Source organism: Acipenser ruthenus, chromosome 21, assembly GCF_902713425.1.
Source record: "Acipenser ruthenus chromosome 21, fAciRut3.2 maternal haplotype, whole genome shotgun sequence".
NCBI lineage: Eukaryota > Metazoa > Chordata > Actinopteri > Acipenseriformes > Acipenseridae > Acipenser > Acipenser ruthenus.
Genome location: NC_081209.1, coordinates 25,845,455 through 25,865,683, shown reverse-complemented (window position 1 = coordinate 25,865,683; position 20,229 = coordinate 25,845,455). Strand labels below are relative to the sequence as shown.

At 36.8% G+C, this 20,229-nt stretch overlaps 1 protein-coding gene across 1 annotated transcript; it reads right to left on the bottom strand.

Moving 5' to 3' along the window:
* Nucleotides 1–815: 815 nt before the first annotated feature.
* Nucleotides 816–18,239, bottom strand: LOC117429471 (electron transfer flavoprotein subunit alpha, mitochondrial-like). Its single transcript, XM_034901475.2, has 12 exons — nucleotides 18,096–18,239; nucleotides 16,486–16,635; nucleotides 15,916–15,997; nucleotides 15,419–15,501; nucleotides 14,368–14,467; nucleotides 13,171–13,281; nucleotides 12,546–12,647; nucleotides 12,031–12,099; nucleotides 11,769–11,851; nucleotides 6,035–6,100; nucleotides 3,818–3,898; nucleotides 816–1,044 (listed from the first exon to the last, which is right to left on the bottom strand). Exons 1-12 carry the CDS (start codon nucleotides 18,132–18,134, stop codon nucleotides 1,006–1,008), a joined length of 1,005 nt encoding a protein of 334 aa, XP_034757366.1. The 5' UTR covers nucleotides 18,135–18,239; the 3' UTR covers nucleotides 816–1,005.
* Between the last annotated feature and the right edge of the window lie 1,990 nt (nucleotides 18,240–20,229).

Below are 20,229 nucleotides of genomic sequence, written 5' to 3'. Positions count from 1 at the left end.
GCTGTTAATTATCTTAATTGATGCAATATTAACATTTTAAAAGTGTCACTACTGAAACCAGTTGCAAGATAATTGTACAATTTAATTGTAAACCTAATGCATGCTAATTGGTATGTATTAATAATTAACATATCCTAAATTAACAATCACTACTAATTGTATGCTAATTAAATATGTAGCAACACTATTACTTAAAATAACTTAATTTTTAATAAATAACAATTAAATCTTCATAAGAATCTAATAGAAAATGTACACAACCACCCAGGCTATTACATGGTTTATTTATTTTTTATTACGTTCTATTAAGAATTAATGGGCCATTATCTACAGGATTTTTTCATGGTATTTTTTATGCTACATTATAATGGATTCTCTGCACGAAGTTAAATCAGAAAGTCTAGAACCACACTATAGTTCTGCCGCTGGGGTTCCTCGCGACTGACTGCCCCTGCCGCAGACCACTGCGCACTGGGATTACTATTAAACTGGTCAACCTGACCTTCCCTACTGTTCAGGGGGACACGTTTTAAGGGTATATATGCCACAATTTGATCTAACCTCAGCAACACCTATTAGCTAATAAACGTCTTACAAAACCGCTCGGTTTAATATCAAACACTGGGGTCTGGACCGGTGTTTCCTTGATTTATCGAGTTGTAGATCCCCACCTGTTTCTAACTCGAGATTACCAGCTGACCGCTCAAAAAACTGCCACCCATGAATGGCAGCTCATAAACACTGGTTTAACCAATTGCATGCTACTGTTGTTGAAGACCAGTTACATCTGTGAATGCATATTATTCAACACCTACTAATAATTGAAATGATTTTAATTACAGATCACACAAATGACAGACCGTGGGCAGAGAACAACAAATAAGGCAACATGTGCAAACACATTCTGAGCCTTGTTTTAAGGCTGCTATTTCCCTCCCAGGTGTACATTTGGAGAACAAACAAGTATTCCTGTTAAGTGTGGCATGAGGTTGTTTGGTTCCTAGATTACTTCTTCTTCAGCAGCTCCGTCATTTCAGGAACAGCCTTAAAAAATAAAAATAAAAGTTTGAAAAATGTTCAGGGTGTTGCCATAATAACATATAATAAGTAAGTATTTTAAACACATAAATCCACATTTTGATTCCCTCTTAATGTATCACGGAACCACAAAAAATGACGCTGATCAACACACATACTTTGCGATATAATTATTCTGTAAAGAATGCAAAGTAATCAAATCTTTTTTTTTTCCTTACTCAGGTTTAGTTTAGTTCTAACACTTCATATTTTAAGCTGTTACTTGAGAAATGATCCCAGGTAAAGCGATAGCCATTGGGTCACAGCTCCGCTAGGTATTATTACCCATCACTTTTACAGTTTTACTAAAACACTAGGGCCAGTCACGCGCCACAGATCTCCTAAATAAGTAATTAGGGACAGGCAAATGAAGAAAAACATAACACAGCACCCTTTCATTTACAGTAAACAAGGAACTGTGCCAAAGCCCTGGCACCCTGTCCTGTTGCACCACATCTATCAGAGATCTAAGCCAGCCCTAATTTATCCAGCACTGTAACTTAGAACAGCACTACAAAAATCAACTATGCATGTAAACAGTAGGTAGAAGGCAATAGAAAATAAACCTGAAAACCTACACCAGTCACTTGTGTTAACTATCAATTACCCTTCCTGTTGAAGAAGCCTGCTGGTCGCTCCAGCACAGAAGGATCCCCAGCTGAACTCGCCAGTCATGAATTCAGGCTCTCAATTATTTAAGAGACCTGTATTTCCATTAGGTGGAATAATGCATCGTACAAAATTTATTAGGGAAACTGTGTACTTGTTGCTTCTTCCGAATGTCGCTTTGTCTCTGGGTTATTGAAATGCTTGTGTTTACTGACTAAACAGAAGACTTCAGTTCAGGATTGGTTTTAAATGTTGGCAGCTCTCTGACTGTTTACCCAAAGATAGATTTACCGCTACCCTTTGCCAATACGTCTCAGGTATAAGCAAACGGCTACAAGGCAGTAGATGCATAACTACTGTACCTACATCTGCTTTCCAGTATTTAAATAGGAAGGTTCTGCAGGTCATACAAGATACAGAAAAAAGGATGTTTGCTGAATTCTGTTTTTAAATTTTGACACAAGATCTGTTTTTGTATTTCACTTCTGTAAATGTCTACTGCTTAATTCAAGACACAAACATAAAGGGGTCTTTTCAAATATCACAGTTCACAGTTAAATAAGCTATTTGTAGACTGTTTCAAAGGCTCAGATGGTTTAATCAACAACCAATATTTAAACATGCTTACAGTATAATCATATTCATTAGCCAGATATTGATTCTTAATTAGGCTTCTGTAAACTTTTGAAAGGCTTTGTAGTGGAGAGATTTACCAGTATTGTTTCATTTTGTGCCCCCTAAATTCTGCCTAACCAACTGGCAAAGGCTTATGAAGTTTATCCCTCAGAATCAATGGGAAGTAATGGGATATCATATGTTTATTAAAGAGCCCTCATTTTATAAGCAAAAAAAATATTCAAACCTGAACATTGTTTTTTTCTATATCGACTTTCAAAGATATTCTTAAATTGTCCCTTTTATATTATTAGATTAAATCCCTGCCAATATATAGTTCATGTTTTTGTAAAAGGTTTTTAAGACATTGAATCTGCAGATAAAGTGATATTTAGGTGAACCGGAACTGTATAACATTGTTAATGTTTCTGATTGTCACAGTCAGACAGAATCGGCTGAATTAGAAATGTCCATTAGGCATGAGATTTAATATTTCATATTTAATGACTTGCATCTTTACAAGGGTTTTTACTTTCTAGTCAGGCATACAAGCAGCCTTGGAATACGCTAGTGCATTTAAGAACTTGTATATCTTTAAACATTTTAGGGGCATTTATACAAAAAAACAATTAGGAGAGAAAATGGTAGCGCTATACATTTCTTAAAATGTAATAATATTTACAGATGAATAGAAGCAAATCATTGAAATATTACAATTACAAATTAATACAAATACATTTTTATATGCAGAGAATCTAAAATTAATAAATAATGGTCTTTTAAAAGGACTGTACAAATATTAGTAATTTAGATGCATCCGAAGACACTCTGAGAAATCAAGCTTTTGAAAAGAAGTGTAGTGAGCACATTAAAAGCTGGCAGTGCCGGGATAGTCTCCATAGTACCTGCAGAATGCAGAACTCCAATAACATTTCTGAAGAATTTATAAATGTTAAGAAGCCCACGATCTACAGTTACTTCCCCCAATTTACCTGTCACAACTGCCTACATCACATGGAGGAAACAAATACTGAAATTTGAAATGCCATCATGAATTAGAGATACAAAGCGATTTGAATGCAGGCTGCACCCATTTCCCCACTGTGAGTGATCATTTGGGTAATATGAACCACAAACTGCTACCAGGAGCTGCTTAACATTAACACGGCATGCTGAAGTGTAGCGTTTATTCAAAGGCTGGAATTGAATTAGTCAGTTTACAGCATTTCTGAAATACATTGAAAGTGTGCGCGGTCTCTAAGCGTAACAAATACCAAACGCACCCCCAACGTTACAACTACAGAATAAAACGTTTGCCTTTTAAATAAATTGTTCAGCATAAACAAGTTTCAGTCCTCTTGCTTTCTTTACAGATGAGTTAAAGAAATACATTTGCTTGCTTGTTGATTTTTATAAATACTGGATTTTAAAACGTATGTTTTGTCACCCGCACATTAGTATATTTTTCTTTTTGGAAATAGAGACTTTACAATACCGCACATGAACCAATGCTTACCTTAAAAAGGTCAGCCACCAAACCATAGTCAGCGACTTGGAAAATGGGGGCTTCTGGGTCCTTGTTTATTGCAACAATTGTCTGAAGTAAATAAATAAATAAATGTTAAAAATGTGAATCCTTGCTCTCAAAAACTTGATTCAGAGCTGTTCTGAAAATAAAAGTAAAACCAGAGAACAATACATTTAAAAAAGGGCTACAGAACGTCTGAGAAATATTTTGGAAGTTTAAAAAGCAAACAGAACTTGGCTGGTAAAAACAGAACAGAGTACGGAACACAGCAAGTTATATTAAGAGATACAATAGAATACCTGACATTTGCGTGACTTATGAAAAAAATCTCTATGAAATTATTTTCATATGTTCATGTAACAACCTAGTCTGATAATTACACATCCACTCTACCCAGAAAATTACTTCAAGTCTCTGAAGCACGGTATGGGAAAAAAAAATAAAATACAAATAAATTATACATCGTTCTTTAAAAAGCTTCTCAGGTTCCCCTTTAAAAACACAGCCTTTAAGTGCATGGGATCCCGAAGCAGATAATTCACATGGTAGAAGAAAACCACTTAGGAGACGGTTGTCATGGCTACACAAGAATTGTTACATTTCACATTTACATAAAACAGTTTTCTTCTAGGCAGTATGGAAGTAGTTACCCTTTCTTTACTTGTTTTTATATTTTTAAACTGGGTCACTACATGACTGCCAAGTTCAAGGGAAAAGCAGCAAGTTTTTGAACACTGGGAAAGATATTTTAAGACTAAAGCAACTAACTGCTGCTCAATTTAAGGGCAATTTATTCTATTTATAATTAAGGTATCTATTAAAATGAGCACTACATGTAAAGTACTCTGTTCCTTCTCTTCTAGATATCAACAGTGTAAGAAGTGCCACATTCTTTATCCTAAATAGCTTTACCTCCCGATGGCTTAACAGACTTTGTATAAAAATCACTTGAGCAGTTCAGATATGGCTGGGGGAAAGTACGCAGTAGAGAAATAAAAGTACAGTTAGCACCTGGCAGCACAAACAGCTCTGTCCCAGCATCTCATGTGTGGGACCACAACAGCACCCCTAAAAACGCACTGGCGCAGGCATGAGGCAAAAACTGTGTATACTGTAATAGATTTATCTTCTTAGTGTTACCAAGTACTGCAATATCTCTCTTGCTACCTGCACATACTATACCATACAATATCTTAAAGTATGACATGCATACTAAATATAACAATTACGAAGAGTATTTGCTTTTAAAGTCGATAGTATAAACCTCTGATAACAAACCAACAGAAAGCACATAGTTCACAGTTTACCCTGGCTGTGACACTTACATTATAACAGTCTTAAGTATCTATGTTCTTCGCATTTTAGGTTTAAAACATTTGAGCATCCCTAAAACACAACTGGCTAAACAGTTGCATGAAAATAACAGTACAAGCCAGAAATAAAGCATTTCGATTTCTAAACGTGTGCTACAAGAGACTCAGCTGAGATTTGCCTGCCGAGCACAAAGAGATTTCATTTGCTGCTCAAAGCGCCAAAGAATGAAACAAAGTTTGCAATCAGACGTAATCAGACGCACAGGCACTAGGCACTCTGGAGTTAACAACCCTGTTTAAAGTTTCATTACCTTTTTTATTGCATTTTCATATAACTGAAGCCACTGTACGCAGGGATGTCAGAAGCATCTTTAATTCCATGGAATGCAAGACCCGTAATTGAAATACGGCACGGTTATGCATGAATTAACGTGTTGGACAGGGGAATTAGAAAATATTTGATGGGGTTGAAGACTCCAGAAAGCATTTTCTTTTAAAATGTTACAAATCTATTCTTGTGAAATTACATTTGATGTTAACTCTGTAGACTGACTGACCATGGCTAGTAAATGTATGTACTGTCCATGAAATTCTACAGGTTTAACGTGAATCCACAGCATTTCTTAATATATTTCATGGCTTTAAATATGTCAGATATTATTTTTGCATCTTCATATAATCGAGATGTTGTTAATGATCCCCAAACTAAATCTGAGCAGATAACTGATTTTCAAATCAACTGGTTTTGTTTGTTTTTTTGCATGGAAAAATATAAGCCCTGCTTTACGGAGAGACCTCAGACAATCAACTTGAAATACATCATTGCTTATATTCACCAATAAAGCCTTAAAATGTTTGTCTGTCGTAACATTACAAATTCTCCATGATGTACCTTGCTGTCTTTCATGCCAGCCAGATGCTGAATAGCTCCAGAAATGCCGACAGCAATATAAAGTTCCTGCAAAATGAAAAACATCATTAGTGTGCTAAACATTCTTAGGGGAAATCAAAGAATGCATTTATCAATTGACAGAACAGGAAGAAAAAAAGAATCAATAATTTGTAAACAATCTGAATACTTTTAAAAGCTACATTCCCATACAGATACATTATATCGAGGTATAAATATTTGACACTATGCAGTAAATACCGCACACAGTATTTCATTAGAGTAAATACTGTACAGGAAATTCAAGCAGGTAAGTCATAAATCAGATTAGAAATTCATTCTAAAAACACAACAAAAAAAAGGATTACTACATTGCAACTAGGCTCATATTATTTGCAATGACAACATACCAATCAGAATGAATGTCAACCCAACAGCTGTAGTCCCCTATTATGATTATCTGCCTTTGCTGCAGTTACAAATTGTAAAACTAAATAATTAAACAAACAAAAAACGCACAAAGGATACAATCATTAAGTGTCAGTATGCCAACGCATTACGGATTCTGTCCCCTGTGGTGAGATGAGATGGGGTTAAAAACGCCAAAACCCTGAATGCAGAAGAGCCCGGCTGTTTTGCACTGTGAGATACTCGCAACTTGCGGGTTGCAGAGTCGCCGGTCTGCGCCCAGCCTCTGCCCTGTGGCATTGGTGCCGTGACTCGTTCTCATAGACTAAATCATCACCGAGGGTACAGTGGGTGAGGAGTATAACGTGCAGTGCTGAGTTATATACTGCGGTTACAGATTCTGTCCCCGGTCAGTGAGTTGAGATGAGATGAGATGAGGTGAGGTTAAAAGCTCTAAAACCACGAATGCACACTAGCCCGGCTCTTCTGCATTGTGGTTAAGACGCTCGTGTGCAGTGTGCTGGGTCGCTGGTTCATGCCCAGCCTCTGCCCTGTTAAACAAAATCAACAATTTCAAAGCTCAGCCGGTACTGTGAAAAAAAGTCAGTGTGTGTGGAGTAACTGCTTGTTAGAACTGAGTGATGGGACATGAACAGTGAATGATATACCTGGAATCCCCCTTTAAAAAAAAAAAAAAAAAAAAAAAAAAAAAAAAACACACACAACAACAACAACAACAACCTATCCAAGAACTCAATGGGGAAAAAGAACAATACAAAACTTTGACTTCCTTTTAAGACTTGGACACATTCCTCATAACAATGAAATGCCCCAAAACCTGGCCCTAAGTTGTGAATGCTACAAGCTAAAGAGTATCCAAACATATATCAACTGAGTCTTGCTTTAACCCTCTTCACTTTAAGGAGCTTTTCAAGGGCTTTGATCAGGCAGTCTGTGTAATTACTCTTAAGAAGAGCGCTTAGGGTGTCTGCCAGAGTCCGGGGCCCAGCAGCATTTCCATTTCCCCTCTTGGGAGCACCACATCAATTGCTTTCAGCTAAATGCACTCACATATGAATATTTCAGTACAATTTAATGTTTCTGCACCAGCCCCAGAGGAGCAGAGCATCAATTTGTGAACACAGTTCTCCTGGAGTTAAAAGCCAGGACGGATAATACAGTACGAAAGGGGCCGTCAATCTAGTGCTTTTTGCGAGCCAGAGAGAAAGCTAGCCAGTACACCCCCGGTCCCCAGCTGCATACAAACATCTCTGCTGCAAAGCTACTTCTGGGTAGACCTTAAAATATATATATTTTTATACAGAGAGTGAGCGAGACAGTGAGAAACAAATGGTCCAACAATTTGCCAAGCTTGGTGAACTTTCCCAAAGCTACCAGCATCTGCTTCCCACTATCCCTTCCTCTACACAGCTGCTGACAGGGCACCAACTGCACCTGCTGGGCTGTTAATAAAATACCCAGCAGTGATGCAAAAATCAATACACTCACACATGGAACCTACTGTCAGGTGTTAGAACATACGCGCTTTACAAGAAGCCAGATTGCAATAAGTATGTTTAATCAACCAGGCTAATGTATACCAAACAGCAGAAACTATTCCCGTTACTATGTAAGCAAAAAAAACCCGCCCAAGACACTTTTATTAAGATAAATACAACAGATTCTATATTTTAAGAAATAATATATGCAATACTATTAAACTAATCATTAAACCTAACTACATACATTAATACTACATACGGTAGTTAGTATTTCTTAGGCACTTACACAATGAGCAGAAGTAATCTGATAGACCTCTCCATATCCAGAGATGAGAGTACTTCAAGAAACACGCCTGGTACATGCATACATTTGGTCCTGCCTTACCTAAGGTAACATTAGGTATTCTTAGATTCGTTTTAATTGGGGGTCTGTGAAACCAGACAGTGAGTGTTAGAACAAAAGATACAAACTATACAAAGAGAGTAGCAAGACATAATGCTATATAGCAGCATTTAACAACCAAATAGCAGATATTATTATTATTATTATTTGTTTATTTAGCAGACGCCTTTATCCAAAGCGACTTCCAGAGACTAGGGTGTGTGAACTATGCATCAGCTGCAGAGTCACTTACAACTACGTCTCACCCGAAAGACGGAGCACAAGGAGGTTAAGTGACTTGCTCAGGGTCACACAATGAGTCAGTGGCTGAGGTGGGATTTGAACCGGGGACCTCCTGGTTACAAGCCCTTTTCTTTAACCACTGGACCACACAGCCTCCGATACATCTTTACAAGGGTGATAGATCAAACACAGCTGTGTCACTGAAGCAGAGGTACAGTGTATGTCATGCAGTACTTGTTTTTAATGCAAGCCCCCCACAACTGACTGCACGTGTATTTTCACACAAGTGTCAAGACCGGGAGACAGCATTAGCACAGACCTCGAGGTCAGTTACAAAATAAAGGAAGGGGTCTATTTTAAACTATCTAATCAGTGGTGGGTGTTAATACTGCCACTCTTAACTCTACAGGCTATTAATCCTCCTTTGGTTTCCCCAGGTGTGAATTACTGACCCATTCAGTACACTTCTTTCTTTATTTTATTTATTTCTAACTTTACCAAACTGTTTTTGCTCTTACTTTCTTTATAACAAATAAATTACTTCTAATGTTAAAGAAGTTCCTGTAAACAAACAGAGAGTTATGAAACTGACATTTCCACCAGAAATCTTTGTCAATCTCTTTCATGACACCTAGAAGTCTTTTTTTGTACTACTGTAGATCTCTTCAATAGGACTGGGAGAAGAAGGATTTTCCTGCACAAAGCAAGGCATCCATTTCTTCTTTGCAATTGGAATTAGTTGAGGTGTTGCATTGTTCATTAGACTGACATGCACACTTGCAAATCCTCTAAGTTATTATTATTATTATTATTTATTTCTTAGCAGACGCCCTTATCCAGGGCGACTTACAATCGCAAGCAAATACAAATACATTCAAGTGTTACAATATAAGTCATACGATAAGAACAAGAAATACAATAATTCTCAAGTGTGACAAACCACAATTCAATAATACAGCAGATAAGTTAGAAGACTATTGCTTATTGTGCTTTTGAGTATTCTGAATAGAAAGAATACAAGCAGTGAATATGTAAAATCAAGAAGATGACAGACAGTTACACTAATGAGGCAATGAAGGGGACTGACTCTTCATCCAACAATGCATAAATTCCCTAAGGCACACACATCATACATATATATGAATGCAACAATTTTACGAAAAATTTTACAGATAAGGAGCACGGATAATTTTCCTGTCGAATTTCATACCTGTTAAAATGTCTAGATATGTGTTTTCCCCTCCCACCCCAGAGGTCTGATAATGTTTGCTTTTCAGAAACACATTTAACGGTATACGACACAAATACATACTGGATAATATATGGTGAAAACAACAGCCATCATAAAAGTTACTTCACCAACCACCAAATGTTGGCAGAACTGTCCAGTCTGGGGGTTGGGTGTACTCTCGCTGCACTTTCAGTCTACACACTAATGGATCTGCTAAATGATTTAGGGCTTTAAAACCAGCCATTAACTAAATTTCAGGAGGTTTAAACTCCCTTAATGTGCGGGTAATGACAGCTGAGGTATCCCTGCAGAAATGCTAATGGAAAATTAACCTTTTTAAGCCTTATTACATTTGAGATCCTAAAACAATTTACAAGCGCTTTATATATGTACGGTGCAAAAAAATACAGCTGAAAATATTTCATTCAAACCGTTACTGCATGTGTATATATAAAAAACAAAACTGTCCATCTGTTTCACAGCAAGGCCTCTTCAGTGTATTTGAACACTTCTTGCAGTTCTACACCTAGAAAACACTGATAAAAGTACCATACAGTCTTTATCAACGTATACTTTATCAACATGTACTTTGGGAAGACCATGCCATACCATCACTTTGTAACAACAGTTACAGAACTAGTGAACTGTAAAACTCTATGCAACTGTAATTTCACTAAAAGATGCAATTAGATGAATGAAATAAATAAAAATGTAATGCATTCTTTAAAATGACTCGACTATACAAATATCTCTACCAGTGAAAGCGTCTGCTCATTATGCTAATTAAAATGAGATTCAAATCCACAATCATTTGCATCAGTCAAAATGGTCACTATCAAATCAAGGTGAGGGCAGGACACCCAGTCATTCACACAATCTAATCAAATTATACTTTCAATGGTAAACTAAGTGTAATAGAGTGACACATTTATCAACATAAATACTGTTGTTTTCTTTTTCTTGTTTTTTCTATCTCTAGACATAAGTCAATATTTTATTATTGTGAAAGTAACAGACCTTGGATGCATTCTGATCATTATAAATGTATATTCTTACACAGTATTAGCATGAAAAGACGCTTTGGGAATACCAGCCAATCAATTAGACAGGATGCACTGCTAAGTACTAGAAAACCATTATGAACCTTACTTTCACAAAAAGTAAGGAATGTCAAGGAATCGTTTTTTTAAATATATGTTTTAAGCATGTATGAACATCCAAAATGGCACCCAAAAGGGAAAGGCTGTTTGTGGCACTGGGATTGTATTTTACAGCAATTTGTATTGTATTTTACACCATGCGGTTTGAATGGAAGTTTTCTGAAATGTCTGTTTGACAGCCTGTAATAACAATGCTAGATTACCTACCACAATACACAACATATTGTGCATTGAGATATTTTTTGTAAATGGGATAGACATATCCAAGGACATTTTATTTACGTGTTTCCCTCTTCAAATCAACAGATTACTTTCCAGGTACTGTATATGTTGCTCCATTATTTGCAGAATACATAAATAATGCAGCCAGGTATTTTCTTCTAGCTTCTTTTATTTGGAAGAGACAAAAAGTATTATACAATAAATAAATAAGACAATTTCCAGTTGTGTTATTTGCTCAGGAGCCATAACCCTTAACATTGTCTCTTAACATTGCCAGGAGGCATCCCCTCATGATCTCTTTCAACGGCCTTTTAATCAATACTCTGGGTTGACTTCCAAGGGGACTGCAAAAACAGCAAGCCCACACTCAACCCTTCTGCAGCCCTTTGGCTGCTTTGCAACTCAAACCTGACATTTCACGTGAAACATGTCTTGGCAATTGCAATTGCAGAAAAACATTTGGGGAGGTAAAATGAAGAACAAATATCCTGTTCAGTGGTTATGCACTGGTAGTAGTCCGGGGAGTGTCATTAAAACTCAATGAAACTACTGACGTTTTAGTCCAGTAAGAAAACATTTTGTTACTTACTGGTGCCACAATTTTTCCGGTCTGTCCAACCTGCATGTCGTTGGGGACAAATCCAGCGTCAACGGCAGCTCTTGAAGCCCCAACTGTAACCCAAAAGACATTTAAGCCTTGTATTAATGATGTTAATAAGGGGTCAACAGGAGGGCAAACAGCAGCAGGATGCTGTTCTCAAATCAAAGGGCAGTGGTATCCGCCACTGTTTGGAAGATCATCAAACTCTATTTCCTAGCAAAGTACAAGAAAGCATCAGACAAGGTGTTACCTGCAGCGTGCATCTGGTCAGCCAGATCATACAGCAGCTTAAAGTTGTCACCACTCTTCAGACCTCTCCCTAATGAGAAAACAACAAACAAAATGAACAGCAGTTACAGGAGACCCGTTTGAATACAGTTAGAACCACGTGCTATATTTCATACAGCACTATTATTTTTCTAGTTATTTTATATGTGTTATGTTTTTTACATTTCATAACATATGTCATGTATTGATATTCTACTTCTTACAAAAGAAGAGATCTACAATATTAAAATCCATTACATTGGTTTTTCTAATCGTGGATTTAAGACCAGATACAAATGATGATTGATCTTTTATGAAAAAAAATGTCAAGGAAAGCAATGATTGCTTGGGCTGCAAAAAATCAAGTACAGGTTCCTATGAAATGTGTGGAAAGCAGGCGTCTGACCAGAGTTTTATCAGTAAGCAGTTTTTTTTATTTTTCTTTCATCTTCCTGCAATCTGCTTCTTGTTGTGAAAAGTCAATCCTCCTGCACCTACCGCCCGACACCACCACCTTCGCACTGGTCAGCTCTGGACGATCACTTTTAGTCAGGTTCTGACCAAGCCATTCAGACATTCCAACAGGAGCAGGAGTAGAAACTGCAGGAATTAAAAACACACAATGAAATGTCTGCATACATACACATACACCAACCTGCTCCTCTTAAATGACCATCTTTAAAGGTAAGACCTTCACATCCCAATGCAGCCATGTACCAGTTACTTGTCTCTTACTTAAGAGATGCAGGACTACAAGTACCAGAATGCACTGTATTGCCAAGTTAAAAACACAGTACTGCTCCTGGTGAACCTGCAACAATGTGTGAATTATAAAAATAATTTCTCTTTAAGATGTTAAATTTAACTTTAATGGAAGTCAAACATGACGTTTCTAGGACACTCCTATTCTGCAAAGAAAGCCTGCAATATTAAGTATGAACAAAATCAGTGTAAGAAAAACATTGGACACTTTATTTTGATAAACCATCGGTAAAAGTGAAAACAGACTTTGCATTTTTGTTACTGCAACTCTGTTCCCTTTAACATTTATAAAGTTTAATTTTCAAAATTTACATTACAATGCATCTTTTTCGAAACACCTATATGCAGGTTAAAGGTTTACCTTGTTCCGAAGTAGCGCTGCCTCCGGTGGTTAGTGCGGCCTCAAAGGACGTTCCTCTGACAGTGAACACCTTCACTTTCTCATTGCACTTCACAGTACAGAGAGCATTCCCTACAATAAACCAAACCAAGGCAGATTACAAATTAAACAGCACATCATTCCCCAGCAACTGCGGGACAGAATCCTCCAGAACAATCACCACACCGCAGAAGGATCTTGTAGCTGAAATTGCTATTACAGTATCTGTGCTTGAAAAATAAATCAAATGAAAAACAAGTTTTATTCATTCAGCTGCTCTCTCTATGGTTCAAGGGGCACTGAAATGCATGTGGATCTGCTATTATGACTCCTCATAATAGGGCAATTCTCCCAATGAAGAGGTGTGTCTGTACAATTGCAACCATGTTCACTGATCCTCCTTATTGTGCAGGTAACATGTTAACTCATTGTCTTCACTCTGAAGGAGAGAACGTCTTTGCAAGCTCAAAGTCCACATAACACACCAGTGCCATCCTGTTTTACACAAACTATCGAACACGTGATGAAACACAGTTACATGTTTCCTTTGTAAGGGAGCTGCTGTCTATCACAGAGATCTTACCGCACCAGAGGCTCCACATCTCATAACTAAACTAATTTAGAAAATTATTCATTGCAGCGAAAAGTAATTTGGAGTGCCAGAATGAGGAACGTGGAGGTTTCCAGCATGACCTGTATCTCCGAGGCTTGAAGCCAACATTCAGATCTTGCCAAGGATTAAGTGTCTAATGCCATTCGATGTTATTTATATTTTATGATTTTTTTTTTTTTTTGTCCCCAATATAAAAAAGCCTCAAAAAAACATCAAGATGATTTTTTTTTAAACATCACAATAACCACTGGGAGAGAAACTAAGTGGAGTGCCAGCTGTGATCACTATAGACTAGGATTCTTTCTCATTTTAACATTCTTTAAAGAGATAGCTCATTCTGTTACATTTGCTGGTTTAAAAAAAAGAAAAGCTTTACACTTTTGTTTCGGAAATAAAAAATACAGTGGATATCTTGAAGCTGGTTCAGTAAGAGGACAATTACAAAAGAAAACTAATTTTCATGATTAACAAACTTGATTTGTTACCAATTAGTCTACCAACGCAAAAAATCTAAATCATTCAAACAAACTAACAAAACACACAAACTGCAGAGCAATAAGACTCACCAGCATAGATGGTCCTAACAAAGGTATCGGGAGACTTGATTGCAATAATGTCCGAAATAGGGGCAACATCAAGCTTGGCAGCCACTCTAGGCAGAAGACTCTAAAATAATTAGATGTAAAACAGTTAGGGATGGTATTAAATTAAACAGGAAACATCATTTTAGAAGGAAAACTCAGTTTTAAACCTCTGTCATATTTTAAAACAGCAATGCACAATAACATGTTCTTGTGTAGAACATTCAGTATTGTGCACTTGAATATTTAACAGAAACTGCATTGTTATTGTCTCTGGTATTGCCAAAACACATTGAAATAAAGCACTGTTGTGCTGCTTAAATATGAACAGTTAAAGTTAAACAAACTGTTTCAGGTTTCAGCCTAAGGGTAATGCTAAGACTTTTAGTGTAAACAACCCCTGAGTTTTCAGCTTTGAAAATGAGGGTATAATAATTAAAAGTGCTATTTGACAAATGATAACCCAAGCGTTTTATTAATAAAAATGAAATACTATCCACCAGAAGATGATGCATCCTATATCCTGCTTAGGTCAATAAGAGGAAGAATATGATATACAATATTGTTTAATGTACTGTAATTTGATTGAAATACCATTATATCAGAGAGCTGACAGATCTCTTTCGGAAAGATGGATTACACAGAACTCATAATTGAGAAAGATGCTACTACGTAGTGTGAAAGGTTTTCTTATGGAAATAAAACTTTACTTGTATAGATCTTCAAACCAGCTCTCATTCTTCATTCACCTGGACTCAAGAACTACAATGGGTCAATGTATCACTTCACAACTTATGTCTTATTATTTTAAGCAATAAGTTACTGTTTTCTGGAAAGTAATTTAGGCTGTGGGAAGTCATTCCACACATGTGGAAATTGCGAATTATCCAATTCACTTGGGAGCATTGTATAATACACCACGTCATTGTAGACCTCAATTTGCTAACTACAAGTGCAAGGTTTATTTTCTAAAAACATATGTTAATAAAAACGTTTCATGGGAGTGGCTGAAACACCAACATTAAAGTCTTCTTACCTTTCCAAAAGCAGAGGCTCCTGCACAGATGTGAGTGAAGCTGAACTGCTGCTGGGTGGCCAATATTAATGGTGTCAATTCCTCTGTGGGGGGATAAAACAAATGTATACATTTTATTATTAACTTTCTTATACTTTACATTTCATGTTATAGATCCTACCATATAGGGGGGTTATATGCAGTTAGATGGTGACAATTAATTGCATCCAACTTTTTTCACAGCAAAGAGCCTTATTTGACTAACAGAAACCTGCTCTTGTCCAGAAGACTACATGAGAGCAGGAGACAGTCGAATCAGCAATAATCATATATACACTGTCTTCCACTTTCATCTCTCTGTCAGCAAAATTCAAGCTTTTGGCAGTCCAACATGTTTTCTATAGAACTTGAAATATGTCAATACAGATTTTTAAACCACTTGTATAACTTAAATTGTTAGACAATACACAAACAATAACAACATCAAAGGGTGTGAAAAAAAAGATAACACAGATTACCTGGCAGGGAACCTTTGTATGCAGCATGTTGGGCCACCAGAACTTTTTTGACACCCTGCACTTTACTTAATTCCTCTGCAACCTAAAGGCAAAAGATGCATGCTGGGTTAAAAAGATACCACATGTAATTGTTATTTCAAATTAGTAATATTCTTTCACTGCTATAATGATGTACAGGACACTTACAAGAGCTTGTAGAATTTAAGAAATTGCAATATAATAAACATGTGTGTATGTGTGCATGGTCTGCAAACAGGTCTGACGGACACAGTCCCATAATTACTCATTTTCCTGCTCACAACAGTAGTACAGTTGTATTTTCTACTGTAAGCTGATTCAAGAAATGTGAGGATGCTCATTTCAAAAGGCTGCCAAACTGTTTGAACTTTGATTTTTGTTCAACTTCCTAAAAAACAGTAATTTATACTTTTTGGCACCGAATGAAACCTGAACCTTGAGTGAGAAGAAAGGGACGTCGTCTGAATATCAGGAATTTGAAGCTGACCCGCCTAACTTCCTGCTGCCCTCTACCTGGTTCTCAATTACATTAAATGAACACAAATGACTTACCTTTGCGCAGTCTGTGCCAGCGACCAAACAAGACACCTCTCCCCCCAGCTTACTGGCAGCAGTGATGGCATTGAGAGTGATAGGGGTTAGCTTCTCATTGGTGTGCTCTGCAATTACCAATGTACTCTGAGACCTGTGAAGAAGACTGGCCTGAAAGAGACAAGGAAACAAATATATACTTTTTGGAGCTCTTGAAGTCAGTGTGTTAGTGGTTGTCTTTTTCGCATCAATTTCTATGTAAAAAGTTTCATGACAAAAGTTGCTGTGCTTCTTTAATTTAGCATGCATAAAGTGACAGTGTTTTACCCTTGCACAGACATAAGATGTTTCAGCTCATCTCAAGAGGAGTTAAAGTAGATAGGTTACAACTCCAAGCAAATTATGTTTTATTGGGTAAGGGGCTTATGTTAATTAAAATCACCAGCTTCTCATTAAACAACTATATTTGATTTAGTAAACTAAAAAAAAAAAATTAACTACATTTGTCAGCTTAACTTAGGTTCTAAAGCCTGCTGGCTCAATTTATAATTTGGCATAATGAAGTCTTTGGCTAAAAATTGCAATGGGTTGTGCAAACATGTGTGCTCGCCTACTGGGACCACAGAGGTGCCCTTCAAGCCAGATGATAAACAGTCAAATGCCTTGTCCCATTATCAACAGAGAAGTACTTGCTTAAAAAAGATTAAGAGGGATCACTCTCCAAAACAGGCAAACTTAATTAAGTTTTTTTTTTTAAAAACGACATAAGGCTGATGTAATACTTTGTGAACACTGTAGTAGCCCTATGACAATCTATGTTTTGTAGTGCGACTTAATTTAATGCTATCTGACAGCTGTTTTCATCCTAGAATATGACACGCATGTGCTGGTAGAGCTACATACAGGAGTACAAAAAGACTTAACTAGGGTACACTGATTAGTACCATCCCATGATTAATCACAGTGACTAGTAGTAAAGTAACCTACACCCCTCTTCCTGGAGCTTATAAAGCCCCGCACGGCAAGGGCTATACAATGTTACTTACGGAAGCTTGACATTCTTCCAGCCAAACTGGGCAATAGCTCGGTTAGTGTTTTCTGTGCTCGATCACCTTTAGCCTCGATCCACTGCAGTTGTTAAACAAACGCTCTAGCACGTTGTTTAACCTGCGTGCTCTACCCTAGTATATGCAGTACTGGAACACACTAGCTGTGGTCATTCAGCGAATTTCAACAGCGTGCGTCTGTTTCCTCTCCGACATTATAAACGTGTACAGATATACAAATAATGCACAGCTTTATAAGAGAGCTAATTAGTACAGAAATTTCAGAAATGATGAATCAGAAGTAAACGAGGTTAGTGTGCGTCAGTGATCAACAATGCACCAACGTATTTGTTGACGTGTAAGTTTTATTAAACGGCACAAAAACAAACGAGACAACAGACACTAGTTAAACGCGAAAACAAAAATACAGTTATGGTGTTAAATAACACAGCAGTTGTTATGTCACACATTAACCTGACCTATGTTGTGTCATTAACACTGGGGTTACACATCTCGAGTACATCTCTTGTTAACGTACATATTTAATTAATTTGCATTTTTCCGATGCCTGGTGGTTGTACTTACCACCTGTCTGAGGGTCTGTTTGTTTATTATTTTAAACATATTTTCCAAAATCACTCAAATTCTCTGCAGTCAACCTCTGTCTCCCAGCTAAGGGTAACACACACTACCGTGAACCAGATATCGCGAGGGCCGAAGCAGCCGTCGACTCGTTTTCTGATTGGTCCTCATACTGTCAATAAAACTTTATTGGAACTAAACTTGGCAGTGAAGTTACAAAGTCATTCTAGCGGTGTTTAAAACCACGGAGACCCACAATCGTTGTTAGCCTTTTATACGGCAATATTTTAACGACAGAAAGTCTACTGGCGTGGCAGCAGCTTGTTTATGTTTTGATTTGTTTTGCTATACGAATTCCACTGCCAGTAAGAAGCTCCAGTGTAACTGAAGAAAAATAATATGTTACTGTAAAAATCCTAACATATTGCTGAATGCATGTGTGTTTCTTGTTTAACATGTTCCTCCATAGTTGTTAGCACGGATAATAGACCTTGCCAGACCTTGTTACACGGTATTCCTCAAAGACAGACACTAACTCCTCGCTGTGCTCTATCAAATAAAATAGCCAGTGCCGTTTCTTCTTTATTTAGCGATATTTATTCATGTACGCTGTTGTATTTGATTATTAATCTATTCTTTATTGCGGGTACACACATGCAATCACACAGTGTCCCCCTTGCATTATGCTTTATCGTATTGCAGGGTTATTTGTGAGGATTGTGTTCTTGCTTTATCTCAGCATTTATTATGATGGAAAGAAAAGCATTGTAACTCAATCAACTTTTAAGTATTTGTCAGTTTCGCCTACGGGCTGCATGGTGGCCGAGATCCTGAAAACCTGCAAACAACATGTATTGCAAACTCCTTCATCTGTGCTGTCCCTGCTGGTTTCAATTACTTTATATACCTGAAATGACCAATGACCAATCCTAAAAAAAAACCGACATCCCCACTAATTCGAATGGGAACTTTAAATGATATGTGTCTAGGGTTAAGGTCAATGATTCGAGGCAGGGTCAAGATTTGTGCTGAGTTCGGTTTGAATGAAAAGTCATTTTAAGGTTACCGACATAGTGACAGAAAAGTTAGGAATGCCCAGCATGGATTTCAAAAGAAACAAAAACAAGGGCGCACACTCGGATTTTAGATGCTTGTCATTTTTTTTTTAAATACCGCCACATGCTGCGTTTCAAACTACAGCTTCTGCAACTGTGCGCTACAGATAAAGCGTCCAATTCATAACTCATTGGACTTTATTTTACTGATGTAAACAGTGGCGGATCTTAATATCGCCAATCAAAATCCTTTTTTTTAAAAATTATTATTATATACAGTGATGTTAATAAGTGTGTCAAAATAGCACGTACGATGAATGCCAGGGAAATGTACACATTTTTTTTAATGGAATTGAACACTGGTATCCTATCAATATATTTTTGAAGCAAGAATTGACATTATTTTTTATAAGATTGATATAGTTCGCTTCACTGTAATTATTATTATTATTATTATTATTATTATTATTGTTGTTGTTGTTGTTTTCTTTTATTTTTTGTTTCAGTTAACTTACAAATATCTAACTGATCTTGGCCAAATATCAAAATGTGTACTTGCCACCACCTGTATGCGGTCTGTCTGTCTTTGTCATACAAGATAATTCGATTCTAGAATTTGTTGGTAGAAACTGTAACTACTTCATCTTAATATAATTTACAAACTTTTTGATAATCGAAGGTTTTAAGTTTTTTTTTTTTTTTCTTCTGAAACATGTATAAATACAGCTACGTTCGTATTTGTCACTTAATATACCCGGTTTATTTATAAACGTAGGTTAAATTACTATCACGTAGATCTATATTACCTGTGTTTCATGTAAAATACCAGTCAGGCCTGGATGAAGATTTTAACATGATGTCCATTTTTTCCTTTTGATGCAAAGTAATATTTCCAGTATAAAATGTACCGGGTGTATACAATGTATTATCTGTGTTACTAAACCTTATAGTCATGACTTTGATACAATGTTACAGTGTTTCGGTTTTGTTTATTTCACAAAGCAGCGCAGCGGCTACATTGTATCCCAGCGTTATTCTACTTTTGTAGACCTCGGTAGCTCTATAGCCATACCATCTTACAG

Bases quoted from the DNA above. Each gene is read 5' to 3' on its own strand.
- LOC117429471 (XM_034901475.2), bottom strand. From the start codon at position 18,134: ATGTTTAAAATAATAAACAAACAGACCCTCAGACAGGTG. The intron at 15,998-16,485 runs GTAAGTCATTTG...TTTTGCCTTTAG, and splicing joins CTGGCACAGACTGCGCAAAG to GTTGCAGAGGAATTAAGTAA. The intron at 11,852-12,030 runs GTAACACCTTGT...TTTGGGTTACAG, and splicing joins TGACCAGATGCACGCTGCAG to TTGGGGCTTCAAGAGCTGCC.